At 46.3% G+C, this 22,130-nt stretch overlaps 1 protein-coding gene across 2 annotated transcripts in view; it reads left to right on the plus strand.

Moving 5' to 3' along the window:
- Positions 1-16,176, plus strand: part of ZNF330 (zinc finger protein 330) — a 50,642-nt gene extending 34,466 nt beyond the window's left edge. For both annotated transcript variants that reach the window (XM_063920387.1, XM_063920386.1), the window contains exons 6-10: positions 9,439-9,565; positions 10,411-10,515; positions 12,623-12,669; positions 13,045-13,162; positions 14,826-16,176. In XM_063920387.1, the coding sequence (XP_063776457.1) occupies positions 9,439-9,565; positions 10,411-10,515; positions 12,623-12,669; positions 13,045-13,162; positions 14,826-15,100 (672 nt within the window). In that variant the 3' untranslated portion in view covers positions 15,101-16,176. The remainder of the gene's footprint in view (positions 1-9,438; positions 9,566-10,410; positions 10,516-12,622; positions 12,670-13,044; positions 13,163-14,825) is intronic.
- Positions 16,177-22,130: the final 5,954 nt, after the last annotated feature.

Below are 22,130 nucleotides of genomic sequence, written 5' to 3' on the forward strand. Positions count from 1 at the left end.
AAAATCCTCCCTTATTGTGTACGCTCGTCCGGGCACAGTACCTAACTGGAGTCTGGAGGAGGGTCATAGGGGGAGGAGCCAGTGCACACCACCTGATCGGAAAAGCTTTACTTTTTGTGCCCTGTCTCCTGCGGAGCCGCTATTCCCCATGGTCCTTTCAGGAACCCCAGCATCCACTACGGACTCCGAGAAATAGATTTATCGGTAAGTAAAATCTTATTTTCTGGACTGTGTCCAGAATCATCCCTAGGAACAGCAGACGTGTCGTCGGAGACAGCTGCGATTTTGGAATATTTAGAATCCACCCGTGCTGTCGTAGAACTACTTGAGATAGTGCTACTCCGACCTCCATCTGTTCTCTGGACCTTGCCCTTATCAGGAGATCGTCCAAGTAAGGGATAATTAAGACGCCTTTTCTTTGAAGAAGAATCATCATTTCGGCCATTACCTTGGTAAAGACCCGGGGTGCCGTGGACAATCCAAACGGCAGCGTCTGAAACTGATAGTGACAGTTTTGTACCACGAACCTGAGGTACCCTTGGTGAGAAGGGCAAATTGGGACATGGAGGTAAGCATCCTTGATGTCCAGGTACACCATATAGTCCCCTTCTTCCTGGTTCGCTATCACTGCTCTGAGTGACTCCATCTTGATTTGAACCTTTGTATGTAAATGTTCAAATATTTCAGATTTAGAATAGGTCTCACCGAGCCGTCTGGCTTCAGTACCACAATATAGTGTGGAATAATACCCCTTTCCTTGTTGTAGGAGGGGTACTTTGATTATCACCTGCTGGGAATACAGCTTGTGAATTGTTTCCAATACTGCCTCCCTGTCGGAGGGAGACGTTGGTAAAGCAGACTTCAGGAACCTGCGAGGGGGAGACGTCTCGAATTTCCAATCTGTACCCCTGGGATACTACTTGTAGGATCCAGGGGTCCACTTGCGAGTGAGCCCACTGCGCGCTGAAACTCTTGAGACGACCCCCCACCGCACCTGAGTCCGCTTGTACGGCCCCAGCGTCATGCTGAGGACTTGGCAAAAGCGGTGGAGGGCTTCTGTTCCTGGGAATGGGCTGCCTGCTGCAGTCTTCTTCCCTTTCCTCTATCCCTGGGCAGATATGACTGGCCTTTTGCCTGCTTGCCCTTATGGGGACGAAAGGACTGAGGCTGAAAAGACGGTGTCTTTTTCTGCTGAGATGTGACTTGGGGTAAAAAAGGTGGATTTTCCAGCTGTTGCCGTGGCCACCAGGTCCGATGGACCGACCCCAAATAACTCCTCCCCTTTATACGGCAATACTTCCATGTGCCGTTTGGAATCTGCATCACCTGACCACTGTCGTGTCCATAAACATCTTCTGGCAGATATGGACATCGCACTTACTCTTGATGCCAGAGTGCAAATATCCCTCTGTGCATCTCGCATATATAGAAATGCATCCTTTAAATGCTCTATAGTCAATAAAATACTGTCCCTGTCAAGGGTATCAATATTTTCAGTCAGGGAATCCGACCAAGCCACCCCAGCGCTGCACATCCAGGCTGAGGCGATCGCTGGTCGCAGTTTAACACCAGTATGTGTGTATATACTTTTTAGGATATTTTCCAGCCTCCTATCAGCTGGCTCCTTGAGGGCGGCCGTATCTGGAGACGGTAACGCCACTTGTTTTGATAAGCGTGTGAGCGCCTTATCCACCCTAAGGGGTGTTTCCCAACGCGCCCTAACTTCTGGCGGGAAAGGGTATAACGCCAATAATTTTCTATCGGGGGAAACCCACGCATCATCACACACTTTAATTTATCTGACTCAGGAAAAACTACAGGTAGTTTTTTCACACCCCACATAATACCCTCTTTTGTGGTACTTGTAGTATCAGAAATATGTAACACCTCCTTCATTGCCCTTAACATGTAACGTGTGGCCCAAATGGAAAATACGTTTGTTTCTTCACCGTCGACACTGGAGTCAGTGTCCGTGTCCGTGTCTGTGTCGACCGACTGAGGTAAATGGGCGTTTTAAAGCCCCTGACGGTGTTTGAGACGCCTGGACAGGTACTAATTGGTTTGCCGGCCGTCTCATGTCGTCAACCGACCTTGCAGTGTGTTGACATTATCACGTAATTCCCTAAATAAGCCATCCATTCCGGTGTCGACTCCCTAGAGAGTGACATCACCATTACAGGCAATTGCTCCGCCTCCTCACCAACATCGTCCTCATACATGTCGACACACACGTACCGACACACAGCACACACACAGGGAATGCTCTGATAGAGGACAGGACCCCACTAGCCCTTTGGGGAGACAGAGGGAGAGTTTGCCAGCACACACCAAAACGCTATATTATACAGGGACAACCTTATATAAGTGTTTTCCCTTATAGCATCTTAATATATAATAATATCGCCAAATAAGTGCCCCCCCTCTCTGTTTTAACCCTGTTTCTGTAGTGCAGTGCAGGGGAGAGCCTGGGAGCCTTCCTAGCAGCGGAGCTGTGTAGGAAAATGGCGCTGTGTGCTGAGGAGAATAGGCCCCGCCCCCTTTTCGGCGGGCTTCTTCTCCCGTTTTTCTGACAACCTGGCAGGGGTTAAATACATCCATATAGCCCCAGGGGCTATATGTGATGTATTTTTAGCCAGCATAGGTACTTTCATTGCTGCCCAGGGCGCCCCCCCAAGCGCCCTGCACCCTCAGTGACCGTTGGTGTGAAGTGTGCTGAGAGCAATGGCGCACAGCTGCAGTGCTGTGCGCTACCTCATGAAGACTGAGAAGTCTTCAGCCGCCGATTTCTGGACCTCTTCTCTCTTCAGCATCTGCAAGGGGGTCGGCGGCGCGGCTCCGGTGACCCATCCAGGCTGTACCTGTGATCGTCCCTCTGGAGCTAGTGTCCAGTAGCCTAAGAAGCCAATCCATCCTGCACGCAGGTGAGTTCACTTCTTCTCCCCTAAGTCCCTCGTTGCAGTGAGCCTGTTGCCAGCAGGACTCACTGAAAATAAAAAACCTAACAAAACTTTTACTCTAAGCAGCTCTTTAGGAGAGCCACCTAGATTGCACCCTTCTCGGCCGGGCACAAAAACCTAACTGAGGCTTGGAGGAGGGTCATAGGGGGAGGAGCCAGTGCACACCACCTGATCCTAAAGCTTTTACTTTTGTGCCCTGTCTCCTGCGGAGCCGCTATTCCCCATGGTCCTGACGGAGTCCCCAGCATCCACTTAGGACGTCAGAGAAAAGGGGAAAAACACTTATATAAGGTTATCCCTGTATTTATATAGCGCTCTGGTGTGTGCTGGCAAACTCTCCCTCTGTCTCCCCAAAGGGCTAGTGGGGTCCTGTCCTCTATCAGAGCATTCCCTGTGTGTGTGCTGTATGTCGGTACTTTTGTGTCGACATGTGTGAGGAGAAAAATGATGTGGAGACGGAGCAGATTGCCTGTAATAGTGATGTCACCCCCTAGGGGGTCGACACCTGAGTGGATGAACTGTTGGAAGGAATTACGTGACAGTGTCAGCTCTGTATAAAAGACAGTGGTTGACATGAGACAGCCGGCTACTCAGCTTGTGCCTGTCCAGACGTCTCATAGGCCGTCAGGGGCTCTAAAGCGCCCGTTACCTCAGATGGCAGATATAGACGCCGACACGGATACTGACTCCAGTGTCGACGGTGAAGAGACGAATGTGACTTCCAGTAGGGCCACACGTTACATGATTGAGGCAATGAAAAATGTTTTACACATTTCTGATAATACGAGTACCACCAAAAAAGGGGTATTATGTTCGGTGAGGAAAAACTACCTGTAGTTTTCCTGAATCTGAGAAATTAAATGAGGTGTGTGATGATGCGTGGGTTTCCCCCGATAACAACTGATAATTTCTAAAATGTTATTGGCATTATATCCTTTCCCGCCAGAGGTTAGGGTGCGTTGGGAAACACCCCCTAGGGTGGATAAAGCGCTCACACGCTTGTAAGGGCTCTACCTTCGCCTGAGATGGCCGCCCTTAAGGATCCTGCTGATAGAAAGCAGGAGGGTATCCTAAAAGGTATTTACACACATACTGGTGTTATACTGCGACCAGCAATCGCCTCAGCCTGGATGTGCAGTGCTGGGTTGGCGTGGTCGGATTCCCTGACTGAAAATATTGATACCCTAGATAGGGACAGTATATTTTTGCCTATAGAGCATTTAAAAGATGCATTTCTATATATGCGTGATGCACAGCGGAATATTTGCCGACTGGCATCAAGTCTAAGCGCGTTGTCCATTTCTACCAGTAGAGGGTTATGGACACGTCAGTGGTCAGGTGATGCGTATTCCAAACGGCATTTGGAAGTATTGCTTTATTAAGGGAGGAGTTATTTGGGGTCGGTCTTTCAGACCTGGTGGCCACGGCAACAGCTGGGAATTCCACGTTTGTACCCCAGGTCGCCTCTCAACATGAGAAGACGCCGTATTATCAGGCGCAGTCTTTTCGTGGACAAGCGGGCAAAAGGTTCCTCATTTCTGCCCCGTGACAGAGGGAGAGGAAAAAGGCTGCTGAAATCAGCCAGTTCCCAGGAACAGAAACCCTCTCCCGCCTCTGCCAAGCCCTCAGTATACGCTGGGGCTTTACAAGCAGAATCAGGCACGGTGGGGGGCCCGTCTCAATGAATTTCAGCGCGCAGTGGGCTCACTCGCAAGTAGACCCCTGGATCCTTCAGGTGATATCTCAGGGGTACAAATTAGAATTCGAGACGTCTCCCCCTCGCCGTTTCCTAAAGTCGGCTTTACCGATGTCTCCTTCTGACAGGGAGACAGTTTTGGAAGCCATTCACAAGCTGTATTCCCAGCAGGTGATAATCAAGATACCTCTCCTGCAAGGAACGGGGTATTATTCCACACTGTTGTGGTACCGAAGCCGGACGGCTCGGTGAGACCGATTCTAAATCTAAAATCTTTGAACACTTACGTACAGAGGTTCAAATTCAAGATTGAGTCACTCAGAGCAGTGATTGCGAACCTGGAAGAAGGGGACTACATGATGTCTCGGGACATCAAGGATGCTTACCTTCATGTCAAAATTTACCCTTCTCACCAAGGGTACCTCAGGTTTATGGTACAGAACTGTCACTATCAGTTCAGACGCTGCCGTATGGATGGTACACGGCACCCCGGGTCTTTACCAAGGTAATGGCCGAAATGATGATATTCCTTCGAAGGAAGTGAATTTTAGTTATCCCTTACTTGGACAATTCCCTGATAAGGGTAAGATCCAGGGAACAGTTGGAGGTCGGTGTAGCACTATCTCAGGTAGTGTGGCGGCAGCACGATTGGATTCTCAATATTCCAAAATCGCACCTGGTTCCGACGACGTGTCTTCTGTTCCTAGGGATGATCCTGGACACAGTCCAGAAAAAGGTGTTTCTCCCGGAGGAGAAAGCCAGGGAGTTATCCGAGCTAGTCAGGAACCTCCTAAAACCGAGCCAAGTCTCAGTGCATCAATGCACAAGGGTTCTGGGTAAAATGGTGGCTTCCTACGAAGCAATCCCATTCGGCAGATTCCACGCAAGAACTTTCCAGTGGGACCTGCTGGACAAATGGTCCGGGTCGCATCTTCAGATGCATCAGCGGATAACCCTGTCACCAAGGACAAGGGTGTCCCTCCTGTGGTGGTTGCAGAGTGCTCATCTTCTAGAGGGCCGCAGATTAGGCATTCAGGACTGGGTCCGGGTGACCACGGATGCCAGCCTGCGAGGCTGGGGAGCAGTCGCACAGGGAAGGAATATCCAGGGCTTATGGTCAAGCCTGGAGACATCACTTCACATAAATATCCTAAAGCTAAGGGACATTTACAATGCTCTAAGCTTAGCAAGACCTCTGCTTCAAGGTCAGCCGGTGTTGATCCAGTCGGACAACATCACGGCAGTCACCCACGTAAACAGACAGGGTGGCACAAGAAGCAGGAGGGCAATGGCAGAAGCTGCAAGGATTCTTCGCTGGGCGGAAAATCATGTGATAGCACTGTCAGCAGTATTCATTCCGGGAGTGGACAACTGGGAAGCAGACTTCCTCAGCACGACCTCCACCCGGTAGAGTGGGGACTTCACCCAGAAGTCTTCCACATGATTAAAAACTCGACAGGTATTGCGCCAGGTCCAGGGACCCTCAGGCAATAAGCTGTAGACGCTCTGGTAACACCGTGGGTGTACCAGTCAGGGTATGTGTTCCCTCCTCTGCCTCTCATACCCAAGGTACTGAGATTGATAAGATGGAGAGGAGTAAGCACTATATTCGTGGTTCCGGATTGGCCAAGAAGGACTTGGTAACCGGAACTTCAAGAGATGCTCACGGAGGATCCGTGGCCTCTACCTCTAAGAAGGGACCTGCTCCAGCAAGGACCCTGTCTGTTCCAAGACTTACCGCGGCTGCGTTTGACGGCATGGCGGTTGAACGCCGGATCCTGAAGGAAAAAAGGCATTCCGGATGAAGTCATCCCTATCCTGATCAAAGCCAGGAAGGATGTAACCGCAAAAACATTATCACCGCAATTGGCGAAAATATGTTGCGTGGTGCGAGGCCAGTAAGGCCCGACGGAGGAAATTCAACTGGGTCGATTCCTACATTTCCTGCAAACAGGAGTGTCTATGGGCCTGAAATTGGGGTCCATTAAGGTTCAAATTTCGGCCCTGTCAATTTTCTTCCAAAAAGAACTAGCTTCAGTCCCTGAAGTTCAGACGTTTGTAAAAGGGGTACTGCATATACAGCCTCCTTTTGTGCCTCCAGTGGCACTTTGGGATCTCAATGTAGTTTTGGGTTCCAAAAGTCACATTGGTTTGAACCACTTAAATCTGTGGAGTTAAAATATCTCACATGGAAAGTGGTCATGCTGTTGGCCCTGGCCTGGGCCAGGCGTGTGTCAGAATTGGCGGCTTTATCCTGAAAAAGCCCTTATCTGATTTTCCATTCGGACAGGGCGGAATTGAGGACTCGTCCTCAGTTTCTCCCCAAGGTGGTTTCAGCGTTTCACCTGAACCAACCTATTGGTGGTGCCTGCGGCTACTAGGGACTTGGAGGCCTCCAAGTTGCTAGACGTTGTCAGTGCCCTGAAAATATATGTTTCCAGGACGGCTGGAGTCAGGAAATCTGACTCGCTGTTTATCCTGTATGCACCCAACAAGCTGGGTGCTCCTGCTTCTAAGCAGACTATTGCTCGTTGGATTTGTAGTACAATTCAGCTTGCACATTCTGTGGCAGGCCTGCCACAGCCAAAAATCTGTAAATGCCCACTCCACAAGGAAGGTGGGCTCATCTTGGGCGGCTGCCCGAGGGGTCTCGGCTTTACAACTTTGCCGAGCAGCTACTTGGTCAGGAGCAAATACGTTTGTAAAATTCTACAAAATTGATATCCTGGCTGAGGAGGACCTGGAGTTCTCTCATTTGGTGCTGCAGAGTCATCCGCACTCTCCCGCCCGTTTGGGAGCTTTGGTATAATCCCCATGGTCCTTACGGAGTCCCCAGCATCCACTTAGGACGTTAGAGAAAATAAGAATTTACTTACCGATAATTCTATTTCTCATAGTCCGTAGTGGATGCTGGGCGCCCATCCCAAGTGCGGATTGTCTGCAATACTTGTACATAGTTATTGTTACAAAAATCGGGTTATTATTGTTGTGAGCCATCTTTCAGAGGCTCCTCTGTTATCATGCTGTTAACTGGGTTCAGATCACAGGTTATACGGTGTGATTGGTGTGGCTGGTATGAGTCTTACCCGGGATTCAAAATCCTTCCTTATTGTGTACGCTCGTCCGGGCACAGTATCCTAACTGAGGCTTGGAGGAGGGTCATAGGGGGAGGAGCCAGTGCACACCAGATAGTCCTAAAGCTTTCTTTAGATGTGCCCAGTCTCCTGCGGAGCCGCTATTCCCCATGGTCCTTACGGAGTCCCCAGCATCCACTACGGACTATGAGAAATAGAATTATCGGTAAGTAAATTCTTATTTTTTTATTTGTATATTTTTTTTGTCAATAGTATTGCTATTCTAACCGAAATACTCTGAACATGAGTCTGTTATACCACTTTTACACTCGCAGGAAAGTTCATTCCCGGGAATGTGTCCCGGTATATTTGCCGGGACACATTCCCGGGAATGACCCTTTCACATTAGCGGGCTGACCCGGCATATTGCCGGGTCAGTGACGTCACCGCCGAGTCTCCCAGAGGCGGTGCTTGGAGATAATCTTCTCCAAGCACCGCCTCCTCCTATGAAGAGAACGGGTGCCGGGTCGCCTTGACCCGGTATACCCGTTTACACTGGCAGCTTCCCGGGACGGTCCCGGGTTCAACCCTGCTTTTGACCTGGGATGAAATCCCGGGATGCTCGTCCCGGGAAATTGTCCCTGTACCCATTTACACTGAGAAGAATCCCGGGATGATGCGCGTTCACGTGCAATATCCCGGGATTTTTCTGCGAGTGTAAAAGGGGTATTAGTGCGTTATCTGTTTTTGGGTGAAAATATATGTGGAGTTTAGAATCTATTTAAACATATACACCACATAACCACAAGATGGTGCTATAAGCCTGGAAGTGTTGAACTGAAAACTGCTGCAGTGAGTATATGAACTCTGAAATGTATGCAACGGAGCCCTCTGTATTAATATTATCAGGTAGAATGTAAATCTCTTTATGCTGGCCTATTCACAGTGTGCTGGAGGATTTTTTTTTTTCCTAGTCTAGATTAAGCCCTCCCTTTCATGCACCTTTGATAGGATTATAAAATTATTTGAGCAACTTCAGTTCCGTTTGTCACTAGCATATTAAATCTTTAACTTTACATAGTCTCACAACCCTTCCATTAAATTACAAATAAATGAATGCTTTCTTTGTGTGTTAGAGGAAGCATGTTTTGGGATAACGTAATCTATCTGTATAGAATTTTTTCTTTAAATGGCTCTTTCCCATTTATTAAGCATCTTGCTGTGGTCTGTAGTGCAGTATATCACTGCTATTGTAAGGCACAACTAGATCCTAGGTTCATGCCATAATGATCAATTTATTTAAGGCCATGGTAATTAGAGAGAAACATTCTCCAGTTTGTAAGACAATTGAATCCTTAGGGAATGGTCTTCCTCCATTTGAACTTACACTACATTTAAAGGGGTAGTGGTATATAAATGTTCTGTGAGATTCCTTATTTGTTGGCATGATTGAGTTGAGAAAAAATACAACATAATGAAATTGTTTACTTCTATTAATATTTACTACATCTAAGAATGACAACAGGTTATGGTAATCTTTTACATTTATTGTTGTGCAGTTCTGTTTCATTTAAACACACTTTCTCTAACATTATCTAAAACTCATTTTAAATGATTTGTTATCTGATTTTATGTCCTTTTCTGCAAACGTTTTGTAACTGTATCACATTAACGATGTTCTATATTTACACACCTCTTTTTCTGTTTGCAGGGTGCAATTTGTGACTTCTGTGAGGCCTGGGTGTGCCACGGCAGGAAATGCCTCAGTGTGCACGCGTGCCTCTGTCCGCTAGCCGCTGCTGAATGCATTGAATGTGAACGGGCAGTCTGGGACCATGGTATGTTAATGCATTGAGTTTATTTTAGAACTATGAACATCCAAGATGAAATGTATGGATAAAGCACTAGTATGCATTTGTTAGTCTAGCAACCTAAATAAATATTATACATTTATTTATAAAAAGTGCCATAGGTCTGCCTCGGCATACAAAGCATATATAACTCTGATCATCACGTAGGACAGAACAGGCAGAAAAGCAGGCCAAACTAGAAGCATATCCACATAGGATATGTAGTATTAATATATTGTGGAATACATAAAATGTTTTACTAGGTGACATACACTAGATAAGGGGCAGAACGCACTGGTAGATAAAATGGGGACAGGCAGGAGTATGAGATGAAGGAAGACTTTGCCACGGTCAAACTGCCTTACTACTTCCAAAAGTAGTTAAACTGTTTATTCTAATCGCAAATGACCATAATATTATAATGTGTGAAAATATCTGTTTATTCCTATATTGTGGTAGCAGAAAGAAATGCAGTAGGTATAGTTGTGTCCTCATTACACCTAACCTCAGTACGTCTAGCGGAGTTTCGTTGTCGTTACGGTGCTCTTTTATGCTGTTGTAGCGGCAAATCATCCTCTTAATGTGTGATCTACTGTAGAGATTCAGTATGATAACTGGCGGATAGTACTATAGCATCATTTCTGACCATTGCAATGGTTAACTTGCAACTGCTAATACTAAACGTTTAGGTGGGCACAGAGCAGTAGAAACATTATCTCATGACTGCGTCACGACCCCTACACATTCTACTTACATGTACCGTATCGCCAGTTCTGTATGAGGCATGCTTTGTGTTGGATGATGATGATGATGTGTGGCTTTCTGCTGTGCAGGTGGCAGGATATTCAGCTGCTCATTTTGTTACAACTCCCTGTGTGAAGACGACCAGTTTGAGCATCAGGCTAGTTGCCAGGTCTTGGAGGCAGAAACCTTTAAATGTAAGTTTATTTATGAGAATCTCAAGTTTCAGTTTATCCAGGATTTGTGAAGTACAGAATTTATCCTTATCTCACGCTGTATCAGAAGTAACTAACTCTTTGTCATCAAACCCCGGCGGCAGCCACCACACTTACCACTCCGCCGGAGTTGCTGGTTTAGACGAGTGCGAAGAGGTCCAGGCTCGCTGGCGAGGGGGTCTGCAGGAGGCTGGCGTCCATGCACTGCGGTCTCCCGCCGGCGCGGATATGGGTGCCGCCATCTTCCTGGACTGTCAGCTGACATAGTCAGCCAATCGGAGCACTCCTCAGCATACGTGACCCGCTTGGCCAGTGGGAGCTGAGCGGGAAGTTTAAAGGCAGATGTCGGACAGAGCTTCGGCGCCTGCACAACGTTGCTCTCAAGCTACGTCCCAGGTTGCACCCTGTATCCTCAGAGTGTGTTTTATAGAGTTTAGGTTGCTAAATCAGTCCAACATTTCTGAACCCATTTCCAGCCTGGTCCAGATATAACCGATACTCTCCCCGGTCTCGCTAATCCGGTAAGCAGCCCGGTCCAGACATAACTGGTACCCAGCCCGGTCTCGCTAATCCGGTAACCAGCCTGGTCCAGACATAACCGGTACCCAGCCCGGTCTCGTTAATCTGGTAACCAGCCCGGTCCAGATATAATCCTGTAACCAGCCGGTCCAGATATAATCCGGTACCCAGCCCGGTCTCGCTAAGTCCTGTAACCTGTCCGGTTCCGTTAACTACCATCTAACGTGGTGTAGTCTGTCCCTAGACCTCTGCTCCTGCCGTACTAGGCCGTACTCCTATGAGGAGGTCCTATATTAGGCCACCCCTGTTTCTCCATCACTCTGCGAGCATTGCTTCTCACACACCAGAAGTTCCTCCGAGTTCAAGTTCCATCAGTGTCATGGCACTCTGTACATTTTATAGTACAGGGTGAGGCAAAAAACTCCCAGATGTTAAAGGTTAACAAAAAAAGCATGGTAAATGCTATTCAAAATGTTAATACATAATCTAAAAGTGCATGGTTTTCAATAGGTTTTGAATATGATATCATCATTTTTTGGAATTTTAGCAGCCTTCAGTTAATTTATGGTTCTTGGGCCCATTTCAGTAAGGATTGCATTTGCAAAGCGGCTCGCAGCAGCTTTGCCTATGCAGTCCATAGCAATGCAAATGCAGGCGGAGGTGCATACCAGCTCCTTCCTCCATTTGTGAGCTCTAAACTAAACTGTGATACGATCGCAGTTCTGGATGAACCGTTTTATTTCTCTACAACTGCAGGCTGAGTAAGCCTGAGCTTACTCAGAATAACAGTTACAGTGTGGCTTGCGAAGCCATGGAAACTGCGTCTGTAACACAGTCCTTGGCCTCGCCACTCCCGGGAAACGTTTCTGGCAATGCTGGCCGCCCCTCCCCGCGAATACCTCTGCCTGTCAATTGGACATAGGCGACCACATTAATGAGATGCGATTGCAGAATACGTTCTGCACATGCGCAGAACGGGTCCTGTGCGTGCGCAGTTTCATGACAATCTGGAAACTTCAGGTTGGATCACTTATGTAGACCAACCTGAATAAGGACCCTTGGTCGATGTTGGTAGACATCAGCTTTCAGCTGGCCCTATTGGCTGCGTAGAGGCCTTTCATGAAGTTGATCAGGAATGTTTTCCTCGCAGTAATGAAAATTCTGCTGGATAACAACGGAGCCAGATGAAGGAAAAGTGACCTTTGGCAAGAAATTGCAAAACCTCCGGAAATTACCTGCTGTGATTCAAAACTTTAGAAATCAATTACAAACGAATAAACTGTATTCAATGCACCTTTAAACGATGTACTAAAATTGTGTATAGCATTTACCATGCCAGCTTTGTTAACCTTTAACATCTGGCAGTTTTTTTTGTGAACAAGATTTGGTATGTTGAATATGTCATCTGAGACTAGCCAAAACAGAGACCTCTGCACGTCATAGTAAAGGTCTCGGTGAGAGAGGCGTTGCCATTAGTCCTGTGCAAAAATGTTTTTCCAAAGCAATTGCTCTCAGATAAGTGCCTGTTTGTTATGGTCAACATCTTGTTTTATTCAACTGTTTTCAACAGGTGCTTCCTGCAATCGCTTAGGGCAACATTCATGCCTCCGCTGCAAGGTAATACATGGTTTAATTCCTTCTCTTTATTTTCCTTTCACTCCATCCATAATTACTGATTGGTTGTAGCAAAACACTGTTCAATTATCGATCCGATTGGCTGTTTGGGTCTGTAATTGTACAGTCTATGTCCAGCATAATGGAGGTGTATAATCTTGGGTTGTATTGAACTAGAACTTCTATTAAGATCCGGGAACTAGCAGGTGGACCAAATTTGGAAGATCGTAGTAAAACTAAACAGGATTGCCTATCCCTGCAGTAGGGTATCGCCTATTTCTGCTGTGGTTTACTGCCACGCCTTAGAAGGAAGTTTATGTCATGTGTTCTCTTCAGTGATGTACCGTGGGGTAATGTTTATCATTGTAATTTGGACAGGCATGCTTCTGTGATGATCATGCTCGAAGCAAAGTTTTCAAGGCGGAGAAGGGAAAGGAGCCGCCCTGCCCCAAATGTGGCCATGAAACCCAGCAAACTAAGAATTTGAGCATGTCTAGTAAGACCTCTTTTCCCTATATATTCTGTGTTTTATCTGTGTTACTCGCACATCAGCACTTTATAAACAATGCAGTAGCTTATGTCACTGCAAATTTATGTATACACACTGCACATAGAAATGTCACACATTTAGCTGTCTGTAGGATTGTTTGAGTATTTCAGAAGTCTCTTTACTCCCACTCCTGGAATTCTCTAATATGAACCGGTCACACATAGCAAGAAGTACAGACTGTCAGGATCTATCGTATTGGTTCCGACATGTTTGTCATTTTGTAATTGCCCATATCTGCCCCTCTCCTTGCAGCAGATGATTGCACACAGGTCGTATTATTTGCTGACAGGGTTCTCTGATAGTGGTGCATCTTCTTATGTAAATGTGTTCGTGTGGACATCCTTCACTGAAATGCCATGCCGCTGTCCTACTTCAGATGTTAATCAGCGTTTTTCATTTGTGGAAACACCATTTAAATTGTATAGTTATAAAAATTCATGACGGTATCATTGAATACTACTCAAAATATTTTGATCCAACATATCTTAATAATTCAATAATAATAAAATAATAATAATAATAGGAAAGAGAAATAGAAGTATAACTTTTTTTAGTCACTTTTTCCCCATGTAGCATTTTAATCCGAATGAAATAGTATAGAAATAGTAAAAAAAAAAAAAAATACTATAAAAAATGATCCCTCTTTGTTGCATTTGCAGGCCAGTGGCCGTGCATCTGCATGTTCACCCCCAGGTGTTAAACTTGTTAGTCTGTACTATGTCGGACTTACTCTATATCAGAAGAGCTGTCTTGGCAATTAAGTAATCGAATAGGGGGAAAATGTATCGCAATTTATTTGCAAAAATTTATACATTTCCCCCCAATATTACTATATAGTGGTTCCAGGTGTTGTGGGGTTACATTCGCAAGCAGCCATTTAATGTTTTTGTATGCTGGAGCTTATGGAACTGCAAGCACCAGCAGGACCAAAGATATGGAAGAGAAAGAAGTTGAAAACAGTGTTGTACCCTCTTGTCACTTTGTGATAATTAATGTATATACATATATCACATCCTAGAAATTTCCTTCCACCATTTTATTAAACCGCATGGAAAACTTGTGTGTTTTCCACCATGCTGATTGTCCTTATTTTTTAATGGAACGAGTCAAGGCTGGCCGATTCAGGACTGATTGAGGAATTTGGGGACAGGGCACATTTCTCTTTCTTTTTTTTTTTTTTTTTTTTGTAGTTGTAATATACTAATTATAAGTGCTTCTCCCAATAATTTCAATAGCCAGTTAAAGGCAATGGATTTTCGGTATGCAGTGCGCACTCTGGAAAGCCTGTTTAATGCCTGAACCCATTGAACTTAGGATGACGATCAGAAGATGTGTTAAAATATTGGTCAAAGCACTAGATTGTATTGGCTCAAAATCACCACAATTATCAGTCAGCTTTCTTTAGGAATAAAACCGCTGTTTACTAGATTAGAGAGTCTGTACAGTAAATTCACTGTTTTTAAAACTGCTGCAAAAAAATTGCCCATCAGCCATATACCTAACAAAATACACTTACGTTCTCTAAAAACCTGCACTAAATGCTTGAGTCATAATGACCACATTAAATGTTGCGTACTAGTAACCAGTTCTTTCTGTTTACACTCTGTAGCACGTAACCTGAAGTTCGGCAGGCAGAGCGGAGCCAATGACGATGACGATGGTGCCTCTGGCTATGAAAACTACTGGAAGAATCTTGCGTCTGGTGCCACCAACACCTACTACGATGAGGAGGAAGAGGAGGATGATGATGAGGATGATGAAGAAGGGGAAGATGAAGAAGGAGAGAGAGACTCTGACACAGAGTCTTCAGAACCTTTTAGTCACTTGAATTTAGGCAACACATATGCTAGTGGCTATGCTCACTATGAAGAGTCTCAAGAATGAGACATTTAAATGGTGCGCAGAACAGTCAGATCACAGTAGCTTTACTGTACACTTACTAGCCCATTGTGTAACACCTGTGCCTCATTTGGTAAACAGAATGCAGTGCTCATATGTAAAGTTTATTTCAATATTAGTTTATCATGAAGTCTTGTTACTTTCCCCGAATATTTAACAATTAGGAAATAACATGTTTTTTGTTCTACATAAATGTAAATCTATTTGTTGCATAGATTGCAACACCACAGTGATGCCCAATAATTATGAGAAAGCATGATAAAATGCTTACATGACCTTTCAATGCAAGAACTCTTACGTAATGGACTGTGGGCTCAATCCGATTACCTGCGAAGGGGGCGAGTTACCACTGCAGCATCTCGAAAATGCTGGCAACGGCACCGGAATTTGCCCCCTTTGTGGCCCGATCTTTTACCACGGACTCCCAGATTTTTGTATAAACCCTATGGGGCTGTGAACAAAAACCCACGAATCCGAGTACATGCAGCCGCACTTACTCGCAACTCGCGACTTTATCCTGGTTAATTGGATTGTTATTTAGGGGCAGACTCGGTTAACAACACGATTCTGTTGCAAGCATTTATGGTTATTACAAGCGATACCTCTATGGGATGTGAGCAAAATGTAACGAAGGTTTTATTGCCCTAATATCAATGGTGTGCCCTCATGGCTGTTAGAATCTGCCCCTGATTTTGCGAAGTATGAAAAAGTCTTTAAAAAACTTGCATGGTTTAAAATGGGTTAATGTACAAAATTCTTACAATAAATTCCAAACCATATCATTTTATCAAGAATGTACTAATTTCTGTGGAACATTGAACTTTAAATGTGTTATTTTATTTATGATTTACAAGAGGAGCATTTTTTGTGAAGGGGCAATCTTGTTTTTTGGACAAGTTTACTATATGGTCGCTTTTAATGAGATTTTGGCTGCAATATGGAGAATTATTTTGTGTGCGTCACTCCGACACATTAACAGTCCCAACTGGGTTATTTTATTGCAAGGGAGGGTTCATGACTGGCTTCCAATTGGATCAATAAAATAATTGTATTCTATATAACTTCATTACTTTTGACTTTTTATTTATAATTGTAAGAACATTTTATTGGTCTACCATGTCAAGTTTCTTGTAGGACTGTATGAGAGGGTAAAATATTTTTTGAAAGAAAACATAAGGGAGATTTAGAGGTGGTAAACTAGCTGGAGAAGGAATCATTGATGTACAGTACAGTGGATCCTTTGTCTGCCAAGTTGGGCTTTGAAGGTGATGTCTTAAAAGAAATCCTTGCACACATTGACAGTTGGAAAACCAAACACACACTAGGTAGTGACACCACTACCAATCTCCTGGCGCTATATAATAAAAAGTATTATAGTGCGTTTGCAGATATTTAGCTAAGTGAATGAAAATCAGAAACAAATGGACCTGCAGCAAGTGTAAGAAGTTAGGCAAAAACTCCAAACATTTGTACAAACATCACTAAAGAATACACTGCGCTGGATCATATATTACAATAGGTATACTCTCACTAACAATGAGGCTCAAGAAGTAATACAAATAATGATAAAAAGTAGCTGTAATTATTCTTTGGTGTTGTTCATTCACAGTTGCACAAATGCTATATAAATGGAAACAAACTTACTTTACTCCATGCTAGAAGTATCACTGTAGATGAATAATATTGGTATTCTATTCCACTTTACCAATTTCATAACCTCATCTTTTATATTTCCAAGTGTATTATGCAAACAGATGTAGAATGTAGATAAAGTTAGTCTAGTATATTTCTCTAACGTCCTAGTGGATGCTGGGGACTCCGAAAGGACCATGGGGAATAGCTGCTCCGCAGGAGACTGGGCACAAAGTAAAAGCTTTAGGACTAGTTGGTGTGCACTGGCTCCTCCCCCTATGACCCTCCTCCAAGCCTCAGTTAAGATTTTGTGCCCGAACGAGAAGGGTGCAATCTAGGTGGCTCTCCTGAGCTGCTTAGAGTAAAAGTTTAAATAGGTTTTTTATTTTCAGTGAGACCTGCTGGCAACAGGCTCACTGCATCGAGGGACTAAGGGGAGAAGAAGCGAACTCACCTGCGTGCAGAGTGGATTGGGCTTCTTAGGCTACTGGACATTAGCTCCAGAGGGACGATCACAGGCCCAGCCATGGATGGGTCCCGGAGCCGCGCCGCCGGCCCCCTTACAGATGCTGAAGCAAGAAGAGGTCCATAAATCGGCGGCAGAAGACTTTCCTGTCTTCATAAGGTAGCGCACAGCACTGCAGCTGTGCGCCATTGCTCTCAGCACACTTCACACTCCGGTCACTGAGGGTGCAGGGCGCTGGGGGGGGGGGCGCCCTGGGAAGCAATGAATTTACCTTATTTGGCAAAAAATACATCACATATAGCTCCTGGGCTATATGGATGTATTTAACCCCTGCCAGTTTTCCAGTAAAAAGCGGGAGAAGAGCCCGCCGTGAAGGGGGCGGGGCCTATCTCCTCAGCACACAGCGCCATTTTTCCCACACAGCTCCGCTGGTAGGAAGGCTCCCAGAATCTCCCCTGCATCCTGCAACTACAGAAACAGGGTAAAAAAGAGAGGGGGGCACTTATTTGGCAAAATAACAGATATAAGCAGCTATAAGGGATAGACACTTATTGTAAGGTTGTCCCTATACATATATAGCGCTCTGGTGTGTGCTGGCAAACTCTCCCTCTGTCTCCCCAAGGGGCTAAGTGGGTCCTGTCCTCTATCAGAGCATTCCCTGTGTGTGTGCTGGGTGTCGGTACGTGTGTGTCGACATGTATGAGGAGGAAAATGATGTGGAGGCGGAGCAATTGCCTATAATGGTGATGTCACCCCCTAGGGAGTCGACACCTGAATGGATGGCCGTAATTAAGGAATTACGTGACAGTGTCGGCACGTTACAGAAAACTATTGCCGACATGAGACAGCCGGCAGCTCAGTTCGTGCCTGTCCAGGCGTCTCAAACACCGTCAGGGGCTATTAAACGCCCGTTACCTCAGTGGGTCGACACGGACCCAGACACCGACACTGACTCCAGTGTCGACGGTGAAGAAACAAACGTATTTTCCAGTAGGGCCACACGTTACATGATCACGGCAATGAAGGAGGTTTTGCACATCTCTGATACTGCAAGTACCACAAAAAGGGGTATTATGTGGGGTGTGAAAAAACTACCCGTAGTTTTTCCTGAATCAGATGAATTGAATGAAGTGTGTGATGAAGCGTGGGTTACCCCCGACAAAAAACTGCTAATTTCTAAAAAATTATTGGCACTATATCCCTTCCCACCAGAGGTTAGGGCTCGTTGGGAAACACCCCCTAGGGTGGATAAGGCGCTCACACGCTTATCAAAACAAGTGGCGTTACCGTCTCCAGAAACGGCCGCCCTTAAGGAGCCAGCAGATAGGAGGCTGGAAAATATCCTTAAAAGTATATACACACATACTGGTGTTATACTGCGACCAGCAATCGCCTCAGCCTGGATGTGCAGTGCTGGGGTGGCTTGGTCGGATTCCCTGACTGAAAATATTGATACCCTGGACAGGGACAATATATTATTGACTATAGAGCATTTAAAGGATGCATTCCTATATATGCGAGATGCACAGAGAGACATTTGCACTCTGGCATCAAGAGTAAGTGCGATGTCCATTTCTGCCAGAAGAGGATTATGGACGCGACAGTGGTCAGGGGATGCGGATTCCAAACGGCATATGGAAGTATTGCCGTATAAAGGGGAGGAGTTATTTGGGGGCGGTCTATCGGACCTGGTGGCCACGGCAACGGCTGGGAAATCCACCTTTTTACCCCAAGTCACCTCGCAGCAGAAAAAGATACCGTCTTTTCAGGCTCAGTCCTTTCGTCCCCATAAGGGCAAGCGGGCAAAAGGCCACTCATATCTGCCCCGGGGCAGAGGAAGGGGAAAAAGACTGCAACAGACAGCTTCTTCCCACGAACAGAAGCCTTCCCCCGCTTCTGCCAAGTCCTCAGCATGACGCTGGGGCCTTACAAGCGGACTCAGGCACGGTGGGGGCCCGTCTCAAGAATTTCAGCGCGCAGTGGGCTCACTCGCAAGTGGACCCCTGGATCCTGCAGGTAGTATCTCAGGGGTACAAATTGGAATTCGAGACGTCTCCCCCTCGCCGGTTCCTGAAGTCTGCTTTACCAACGTCTACCCCCGACAGGGAGGCGGTATTGGAAGCCATTCACAAGCTGTATTCCCAGCAAGTGATAATCAAGGTACCCCTCCTACAACAGGGAAAGGGGTATTACTCCACGCTGTTTGTGGTACCGAAGCCGGACGGCTCGGTGAGACCCATTTTAAATCTGAAAGCCTTGAACACTTACATAAAAAGGTTCAAGTTCAAGATGGAGTCACTCAGAGCAGTGATAGCGAACCTGGAAGAAGGGGACTACATGGTGTCTCTGGACATCAAGGATGCTTACCTCCATGTCCCAATTTGCCCTTCTCACCAAGGGTACCTCAGGTTTGTGGTACAGAACTGTCACTATCCGTTTCAGACGCTGCCGTTTGGATTGTCCACGGCACCCCGGGTCTTTACCAAGGTAATGGCCGAAATGATGATTCTTCTTCGAAGAAAAGGCGTCTTAATTATCCCTTACTTGGACGATCTCCTGATAAGGGCACGGTCCAGAGAACAGTTAGAGGTCGGAGTAGCACTATCTCAAATAGTACTACGACAGCACGGATGGATTCTAAATATTCCAAAATCGCAGCTGATTCCGACGACACGTCTGCTGTTCCTAGGGATGATTCTGGACACAGTACAGAAAAAGGTGTTTCTCCCGGAAGAGAAAGCCAGGGAGTTATCCGACCTAGTCAGGAAACTCCTAAGACCAGGCCAAGTGTCAGTGCATCAGTGCACAAGGGTCCTGGGAAAGATGGTGGCTTCTTACGAAGCGATTCCATTCGGCAGATTCCACGCAAGAACTTTTCAGTTGGATCTGCTAGACAAATGGTCCGGATCGCATCTTCAAATGCATCAGCGGATAACCCTGTCTCCAAGGACAAGGGTGTCTCTCCTGTGGTGGTTACAGAGTGCTCATCTCCTAGAGGGCCGCAGATTCGGCATTCAGGATTGGGTCCTGGTGACCACGGATGCCAGCCTGAGAGGCTGGGGAGCAGTCACACAGGGAAAAAATTTCCAGGGCTTGTGGTCAAGCATGGAAACGTCACTTCACATAAATATCCTGGAACTAAGGGCCATTTACAATGCCCTAAGTCAGGCAAGGCCTCTGCTTCAGGGTCAGCCTGTATTGATCCAGTCGGACAACATCACGGCAGTCGCCCACGTAAACAGACAGGGCGGCACAAGAAGCAGGAGGGCAATGACGGAAGTGGCAAGGATTCTTCGCTGGGCGGAAAATCATGTGATAGCACTGTCAGCAGTGTTCATTCCGGGAGTGGACAACTGGGAAGCAGACTTCCTCAGCAGACACGATCTTCACCCGGGGGAGTGGGGACTTCACCCAGAAGTCTTCCACATGATTGTAAACCGTTGGGAAAAACCAAAGGTGGACATGATGGCGTCTCGCCGCAACAAAAAACTGGACAGATATTGCTCCAGGTCAAGGGACCCTCAGGCAATAGCTGTGGACGCTCTGGTAACACCGTGGGTGTACCGGTCAGTGTATGTGTTCCCTCCTCTTCTTCTCATACCAAAAGTACTGAGAATCATAAGAAGGAGAGGAGTAAAGACTATACTCGTGGCTCCGGATTGGCCAAGAAGGACTTGGTACCCGGAAATTCAAGAGATGCTCACGGAAGACCCGTGGCCTCTACCTCTAAGACAGGACCTGCTCCAGCAGGGACCATGTCTGTTCCAAGACTTACCGCGGCTGCGTTTGACGGCATGGCGGTTGAACGCCGGATCCTGAAGGAAAAAGGCATTCCGGATGAAGTCATCCCTACCCTGATCAAAGCCAGGAAGGATGTAACCGTACAACATTATCACCGTATTTGGCGTAAATATGTTGCGTGGTGCGAGGCCAGGAAGGCCCCTACGGAGGAATTTCAACTGGGTCGATTCCTGCATTTCCTGCAAACAGGACTGTCTATGGGCCTCAAATTAGGGTCCATTAAGGTTCAAATTTCGGCCCTGTCGATATTCTTCCAAAAAGAACTAGCTTCTGTTCCTGAAGTTCAGACGTTTGTCAAGGGAGTACTGCATATACAGCCTCCTTTTGTGCCTCCAGTGGCACCTTGGGATCTCAATGTAGTGTTGGGATTCCTAAAATCACATTGGTTTGAACCACTCACCACTGTGGACTTGAAATATCTCACATGGAAAGTGGTAATGCTGTTAGCCCTGGCTTCAGCCAGGCGTGTATCAGAATTGGCGGCTTTATCCTATAAAAGCCCTTACCTAATTTTTCATACGGACAGGGCAGAATTGAGGACTCGTCCTCAATTTCTCCCTAAGGTGGTTTCAGCATTTCACTTAAACCAACCTATTGTGGTGCCTGCGGCTACTAGGGACTTGGAAGATTCCAAGTTGCTGGACGTAGTCAGGGCCCTGAAAATATATGTTTCCAGGACGGCTGGAGTCAGAAAATCTGACTCGCTGTTTATCCTGTATGCACCCAACAAGCTGGGTGCTCCTGCTTCTAAGCAGACGATTGCTCGTTGGATTTGTAGTACAATTCAGCTTGCACATTCTGTGGCAGGCCTGCCACAGCCAAAATCTGTAAAAGCCCATTCTACACGGAAAGTGGGCTCATCTTGGGCGGCTGCCCGAGGGGTCTCTGCTTTACAACTTTGCCGAGCAGCTACTTGGTCAGGGGCAAACACGTTTGCTAAATTCTACAAATTTGATACCCTGGCTGAGGAGGACCTGGAGTTCTCTCATTCGGTGCTGCAGAGTCATCCGCACTCTCCCGCCCGTTTGGGAGCTTTGGTATAATCCCCATGGTCCTTTCGGAGTCCCCAGCATCCACTAGGACGTTAGAGAAAATAAGAATTTACTTACCGATAAT

Source organism: Pseudophryne corroboree, chromosome 1 (genome assembly GCF_028390025.1).
Source record: "Pseudophryne corroboree isolate aPseCor3 chromosome 1, aPseCor3.hap2, whole genome shotgun sequence".
In the NCBI taxonomy this organism is placed as follows: domain Eukaryota; kingdom Metazoa; phylum Chordata; class Amphibia; order Anura; family Myobatrachidae; genus Pseudophryne; species Pseudophryne corroboree.